We start from the raw sequence: 7,483 nt of genomic DNA on the forward strand, positions 1-7,483 counted from the left end.
GGACTCTAATTTTGAAATTTTCTAAAATTATACAATAAAAACACTTGATTGTGGCCATGTGTATAGTTAGAATTTTCATTTTTCTCATTGTCAGAACTTATAGAGCAATGTGTTTTTACAGTCATTTTAATGTAATGTAGGATTTTAATTCTCTAAAATGATAACATTTAAAAATGCTTGATTTTGTGTAGGCCCTGCAGTCTTTGTATATACCCTGTGTTAACCCTTTATTTTGAAAACCGGACCTAGTCACATGTGGAAAGTCGCTAACTCTCTCTCTCTGATCGCTCGGTCGTCTCAATGCATTTGCCACAAAGGACAGACTAGACCCCAAGCACCGAGACAGAGCAGCCACTAGTGTACAGAACCGCTTGAGACGCTTCAGAAACCCGCGGCAGAGCGCTTGTGGTGGCTAGCTAGCTACTCTGCAGCAGCAGCTACAGGTCTTGTTTGTAATGTAAGGCTTTATCTACTCTATAACCGTCCAGGTGGAGCTGCTGGAGAAGAGACCTCTGATCTCCCATCCACACCTCTCCTCTCTGGTCCCTCATCTCCACCTCACCTCTCTACGGAGCCCGTATGTTCAGCCCATTATTTGTGGTCTCTGTGTCATTAATAATGAACTGCTATATTGTCTTTGTTAGAATTATTGTTATAATTGTTGTTGAATGTTACTGTTACACCTTGTTACTAATTAATTGTAGGTCTTAGTCGAAATGATATGAAGGGTATTTGTACAGTGCTACCTTATATGTAGTAGAATGAAGGACTTAATGCAGTGGTGTAACAGTATGGATGAACTGTATGTTTGAACACAGCCTGCAGGTCTAGAGACATCCAGCCCTCCAGCTCCCTCCAGTGAAACACAGCCTGATGAAGGTGAGTTGTGTTAATTATGTAACCGCTGCAGTTATGTAACTAATGACAATATGAACTAATCCAGATTCTATTAAATATTCACGATCAGTTTCCCCTGTACCTCTGAAATATTTTGTCCACAAATAGATGCGAGGGAATCTCTTAGACTGCAACTCATTCCCATCAAAAAAAGATTCAAACCAAGATGACCTTTTGACCTTTTTTCACTTCTGTGTAATTGAACAGTACTGGTCAACCATTATCTATGCTCCCTCATTGTGTGTGTGTGTGTGATTCTGGGTGAGTCCCTGGTTGTGTGTGTGTGTGTGTGTGTGTGTGTGTGTGTGTGTGTGTGTGTGTGTGTGTGTGTGTGTGTGTGTGTGTGTGTGTGTGTGTGTGTGTGTGTGTGTGTGTGTGTGTGTGTGTGTGTGTGTGTGGTTGTGTCCTCATCATGTGTCCTGACTCTCTGCTGCCTTCTCTTCCAGAAACTACAGCACTAATGTCCAGTGACTCTCCTGCACCAACCGGGGACCAACAAGAACACACTTCAAGAACAACTACCCCTGATGCAACTATGGATGATCATGATGATGACCAACGTCTGGATGCCTGCAGGTCTGGTACTGGACAGCAAGACATTGAGATGGGTCCAGTCCAAACGCTGCGTTGAGATGGTTCCAGTCCAAACGCTGCCCAAAGATGGTAACAGGATTCTTTAATATCGCCGTTAGTCCCAAGTTCCCCATCGACCGTGTTTCACTATTGAAGGGGAATGACATTACAGGAGACAAAGTAACGCCCGTTCTAGAAATTCAGGATCAACCTGAAAGTGAATCTGATGAATCAAACTGAGAAACTAGAGGAGGAAATACACCAGTCTGATTCCTGATTCCTGATGCCAGCTTTCACAGGAGAAGAGGCGTGGTGTGTTTATCATCATTATTAGATCAATCCTCACATTATTCTTCTTCGCGAGGGGTTAATAGATAGTGTGAGGTGTGCTCTGTGAGGCGTCCTGGGTTATGATGGGTAACGTTGGCTTGGGTCCAAGCTCCACCTCTCTTGGGCGACCACCAAGGAAGATTATATATTCTTTATGATATACATATTTTTTACAACGTTTAAACTATTTTGTAACCATTGACACGTACATATTTTACCCATACAAGTATCTTTTGTTGTTCTTTGTCTGCTAAACTTTTAGAAACATCACTTTTCTTTAAGGCTTTTAACCGTAATCATTTAGGGAATAATATGTAAAATAACAGATGCAAAACCTTTAATGAAAATATCTGTAAATGTACTGCACTGTATTTCAATGAGGAGATCTTATTTACATTTAATGGATTTAGTTTTTTCAAGTGTAATTCCTCTACTTTTTTTTACTACTGTTCTTGAGTTGATCAGGAAGCATTTGGTGGGCTGGGATTAGCATTAAATGGCCTTCTTTCATGTGTCAGTCAACATTGTTAGTAACATATTATTGTTTGTGATCAAGTGGAGTAAGACAGGGCTGGTTGTTGGGGTATCCTGTAGGGGTTGGCCGATATTATCGGCCGATATTTATTTTTTATCATTATTTTTATCATCAATTTTTTTTATTATCAATAAATGTTCCTTTTTTAAATTGAGACTTATAACATTTGTTATCATCATTGTGTCATTTTTATGATGTAAATTGAGGGAGCAAAAGCAGTATCGGCTTAGCCTGGAAATCCAGAGCCACATCTAGAAAGCTGTAGGGTCCGGCAACGAGTGATGAAAACGGCCCAACTCGAGGGGCGGCACCAAGCATGCATTTGAAAATATCACTGCACGCAATTGAATAACACTACGAGCAATTAGAAGAATACAAGGGGTGACGTATCCAGACCAGATAGATAGATAGATACTTTTATTGACCAGCGGAGCTAACCAATAGATAAGACTCTTGCCGTATCCGGTCGGTAAAACAGCAACGCTTTTGGCCCGCCTATAGCAGATACACTGATGTGATTGGTTAATGTTCTAGAGTAGGGCAATTGGGGAGTGAGTATATTGCTCGTTCCCAGAGTGACTCGCTGAGCAAATTCAAATTGTGCTCTCACGAGAACTCTGGATTTCCAGGGTAGCTTCGGCTCCTATCGGCTCAAGAAAATCGGTATCGTGATCACACTACATGGTGTATCTTTTTGTTGATATTAAAGTCTACATCTAAAACATTAATGAAAATGATTTAGCTTGATCTCTACCTCCAGCAGCAGCAAGAGAAACTTTGGAAACTCAAACAGGATGACATCGATGAACATCCTGTAGTGAAGAATGTATTGATGTTATCTCCTTAAGTGTTGGCTCCTTCTTAACACAAGATGGCGTCAGGCCTGCTAGAACCAGCTCAACTCTTCGGTGAGATCAATCCATTTTATTCTTCACTTTCCCTTTCACGTCACTCTTTATGGGATGCATTGGTGTTGTACTATCTCATTATTATTGGTCACTACAGAGCTCTTTGATATAGTTTGCTCTTGTTTAAACGTTGAAACACTGATAAATCCTTGCAGCCCTGTTACTTATGAAGCGCTGAACCCATGATTAGTGATTTGAACTTATTACCTGCTGTGTCTTGGTGCTGGGGGGTTCTGTGGTTCAAATAAGACTGGCGCTTTATTGTTCTACATCAAACATACAAGCTTCGGCCGGAAAAGAGTAGTCAAACGATTGTGGTTGTTTGTTATCCCCTGCGATTGCCTTGGAAACACCGAGGTGCTGCAATATTGTAGTTTCTGCGTCGGCCCATCCGGTTAGAGAGTCTTCCTGTTTGTTAATAGTTAGTGTTAAGACCTCGACCTGCTGTCATACAGAACGCACAGAGAGACCAACCACTCACAGGGGTAAGAGGATAAGATAAACTCTGTGAAAACACTTAAGACAGAGAACCTGGCTGAGGCGATTCACCCCAGACCCAACGTGATGACCAAGACCAGGAACACACGAGGAGAGGGAGAGGAGAGGATGGTGGACATCTTGGTTTGTCCTGAGAGCCTCAGAGATCAACAGCAGGACACTGTGGGGACAGAGGAGTCCTCCAAGTCTCTGGGAACAGGAAGAAGTCAGCGGCCGGACGCTGTGCGCCCTCCTAGGTGTCACATCTGGGCAGTGGTGGTGCTTCTGGGCCTGCTGTCTGTTGTAATGCTGGCTAGACTGATTGGGTTGGCAGTGAAACACAAGGAGACTGTAAGCATGGAGAGAGACGTGGAGCAACTTCTCCAAAGGCTGAAGAATTTAACAGAACAGAGAGACGCACTGCTTTGTCAACAGGGCTGTCCCAGTGGTTGGGATAAGTTTGGGTGTAAATGTTACTTCTATTCCGCGTATCTATCCTGGAATGAGAGCAGGGAGTTCTGCGTTTCCAAAGGAGCAGATCTGGTGGTGGTGGACAGTAAAGAGGAGATGGACTTCATTAGCAGGTTGTACAACTCGTACTTCTGGCTCGGAGCGACAGATGAGGCCGCTGAAGGGATGTGGAGATGGGTTGATGGGACCGTCCTGTCACTGGATAACCCCTCCTGGAGCAGAGGGAGACCTGATGGTGGTGAGGACAGGAACTGCTTAAGGAGGGCCTTGGATCAGAACCAATATAAATGGACAGATGAGAGCTGTGAAGCCCCACACAGGGGGCTTTGCGAACATAATTCATTAAAATGATTGATGAAAACATTTCTTTGTGACTATTTTTTACATCTTAATGCTAACAGACGTTGGCTGTTTTGTTTCATACTTGTTGGCTTCCTCCATTGGATAAGAGCTGTGATTGGCTGCAAGGTGTTCCTTAAAAGGAGATGACATGAATCCTTCACTGGTCACTGCAGGAGCTGTACATAGATGCTGCTCTCTGTTAGAGGCTGAGGTTAGGAGGGAAATAGGCAGACAGCCATTGGTTGGTTCTCAGTTGCTGCAAACCACACTAGTTCTCTATCTAGGCCTGCCTTTGTCCCCTCAACGGTGTGAAGATCACCCTTCAGAAAAATGAAATGGACATTTATAACAAATGTGTTCAAAGTGGTCGTTTTAAACTAGAATTATGTTTATTTTTAATTGTATCGTCTTTAGTACCATGTAGTGTGATCAATATAAAACACTTGTATATAAATGATCTAGTGGTTCTACCGTGTTTTAATAAATAAAATAATAAATTGTACATGAAAATGTCATTTGAAATCCTCTTATCCTTTTTATTAACATCGTAAAACCGTAAACCACAGCAGCCGTTCCACTGCACCAGTTTGACCAGTCAGTCACGTGACGACCTGACAGAGCAGCCCAGCATGCGTCCACATCAGGCCTCCTCTGATTGGTTGTCCACCTGCCCATCATCCCAGAGACCTGAGGCTCTAGGAGCCAGGGGCCCCGAAGGCGTCCCTCAGCAGCTGGTCCAGGTTGTGTGTGTACTGGTCCCGGCTGGGGCCCGCCCCGCCCGGTGGGAGGGGCTGGAGGTGGGGATGGGGCGGGGCGTAGGGGAGGGGAGTGTGCAGCTGGCTCAGCGTCAGCCAGAAGGCGTCCGGGTCCGCCTGGATCAGGTGACGGAACACGCTGGAGGAGGAGGAAGGGGAGGAGTCAGCAGCACGCCGAGACACCTTTTACCTTTGAGTCGGGGTCTCAGTAGGATTTCATGGATTCATGTTTCACCCATCGAGCTCATTTAGCTTGAATCCAACATTTATTGACCCTCACCCCATTGTGTGTGTGTGTGTGTGTGTGTGTGTGTGTGTGTGTGTGTGTGTGTGTGTGTGTGTGTGTGTGTGTGTGTGTGTGTGTGTGTGTGTGTGTGTGTGTGTGTGTACTGTAGCGCTGCTACCTTAGACACGCCTCCTGAAGGCTGATTGGTTGTCTACAGCTCAGGTAGGGAAGGCAGGCATCACAGACAGCATCCAGGTCAGCCTCACCTGAACCACAGAGGAATGAAGACACGTGTATTAATACATGTGTGTGTATGGGGGCGGGGCTAGTCTAGTGGGTAGGGCGTCCAAAGGGTCCGGGTTCGATCTCAGAGGTCCTCTGCTTCTCTGGCCGCTAATTGTAGGAGGTCTTTAACAATTAATCAATTATCTTTTAGGAGCTCAGACTCAGGGAACACAAAATTAGAAATGACAAAGTCTTGTTTGACCACTTGGGGGCAGACTTGTACAGCTTGTAAAGTCAGGCTGTTGGAGCAGAACCACGAGCCTAACAGCAGAAAACAAGTCTGCTGTTCTGTTATCTGCTCACCAGATGCCAGAAGTACAGTTTTGAACAGACTCCAATGGACCAAGTTGCGAAATCTGAAGTAGTTGAAGTGTCAGGGAAGTCAATGAGACCAACTGAAAATATACAAAGCGGGTTTAGGATTAAACTGTAGATTCTGAAAAAAGTATTATATATTATATAAATTATATAAAAAACCTGTTTAGATATATTTGAAGATACAAGTGCAATTTTTTAAATGTTTGAACAAAGTTTAACGGTTAGAAATTGACCAAGTTGCCAAGTCTGAAGTAGTTGAAGTATCAGACTACTTCAGATCAGCAGTGCTGCAAGATTACAGGCTATGAGATCTGATCATTCCAGCAATTAAAAAAAACCTGGACTTTTCCAGTCGACTATCAGTATCGGAATCAGTCAGAGTGAGAAAGTTGGCATTACAAGATAATTTGTGCTGTAGTGATCACACTACATGGTGTATACATTAATGAAAATGATTTAGCTTGATCTCCACCTCCAGCAGCAACAAGAGGAACTGTGGAAACTCAAACAACAGAATGACATAGATGAACAGATCCTGTAGTGAAGAATGTATTGATGTTATCTCCTTAAGTGTTGGCTCCTTCTTAACACAAGATGGCGTCAGGCCTGCTAGAACCAGCTCAACTCTTCAGCCGGTGAGATCAATCCATTTTATTCTTCACTTTCCCTTTCACTTCACTCTTTATGTGATGCTTTGGTGTTGTACTATCTCATTATTATTGGTCACTACAGAGCTCTTTGATATAGTTTGCTCTTGTTTAAAAATTGAAACACTGATAAATCCTTGCAGCCCTGTTACTTATGAAGAGCTGAACACATGATTAGTGATTTGAACTAATTACAGGCCCATGTCTTGGTGCTGGGGGGGTTCTGTGTTTCAAATAAGACTGGAGCTTTATTATTCTACATTAAATATACAAGCTTTGGCCGGAAAAAGAGTAGTCAAAACGATTGTGGTTGTTTGTCATCCCCTGCGGTTGCAATATTGTAGTTCCCGCGACGACTCATCCAGTTAGAAAGACTTCCTGTTTGTTAATAGTTGGTGTTAAGACCCCGACCTGCTGTCATACAGAACGCACAGAGAGACCAACCACTCACAGGGGACACTCATAAGAGGATAAGATAAACTCTGTGAAAACACTTTAGACCAGAACATGGCTGAGGTGATTTACGCAACGCCCAACATGATGACCAAGCATGGACAGAGACGTGGAGCAACTTCTCCAAAGGCTGAAGAATTTGACGGAACAGAGAGACGCACTGCTTTGTCAACAGGGATGTCCAGTTGGCTGGGTTAAGTTTGGTTGTAAATGTTACTTCTCTTCCGTGTATCTATCCTGGAATAAGAGCAGGGAGTTCTGTTGAA

General features: G+C 43.6%; 1 protein-coding gene, 1 long non-coding RNA gene and 1 pseudogene across 3 annotated transcripts in view; 2 read left to right on the plus strand and 1 right to left on the minus strand.

The window, feature by feature from the left end:
• The first annotated feature begins 499 nt into the window (after positions 1–499).
• LOC311359924 lies at positions 500–1,821 on the plus strand. The gene is made up of 3 exons (XR_014638322.1): positions 500–577; positions 819–879; positions 1,344–1,821. It is a non-coding gene; the product is annotated as an uncharacterized lncRNA (long non-coding RNA).
• Positions 1,822–2,401: 580 nt separating this feature from the next.
• Positions 2,402–7,483, plus strand: part of LOC311359670 (natural killer cells antigen CD94-like) — a 164,129-nt pseudogene continuing 159,047 nt past the window's right edge. The window contains exon 1 of the transcript in view: positions 2,402–4,208. The product of the transcript in view is annotated as a natural killer cells antigen CD94-like (transcript). The remainder of the gene's footprint in view (positions 4,209–7,483) is intronic.
• Positions 5,229–7,483, minus strand: part of tti1 (TELO2 interacting protein 1) — a gene marked incomplete at its 3' end in the record, with an annotated part of 14,785 nt that continues 12,530 nt past the window's right edge. The window contains exons 13-14 of the mRNA XM_084479955.1: positions 5,693–5,780; positions 5,229–5,427 (exon numbers count right to left, since the gene is read on the minus strand). Of these exons, the coding sequence (XP_084336081.1) occupies positions 5,229–5,427; positions 5,693–5,780 (287 nt within the window). The remainder of the gene's footprint in view (positions 5,428–5,692; positions 5,781–7,483) is intronic.

The sequence above is a fragment of the Micromesistius poutassou genome, assembly GCF_964030765.1.
Source record: "Micromesistius poutassou genome assembly, chromosome: 15".
Classification (NCBI taxonomy): Eukaryota; Metazoa; Chordata; class Actinopteri; order Gadiformes; family Gadidae; genus Micromesistius; species Micromesistius poutassou.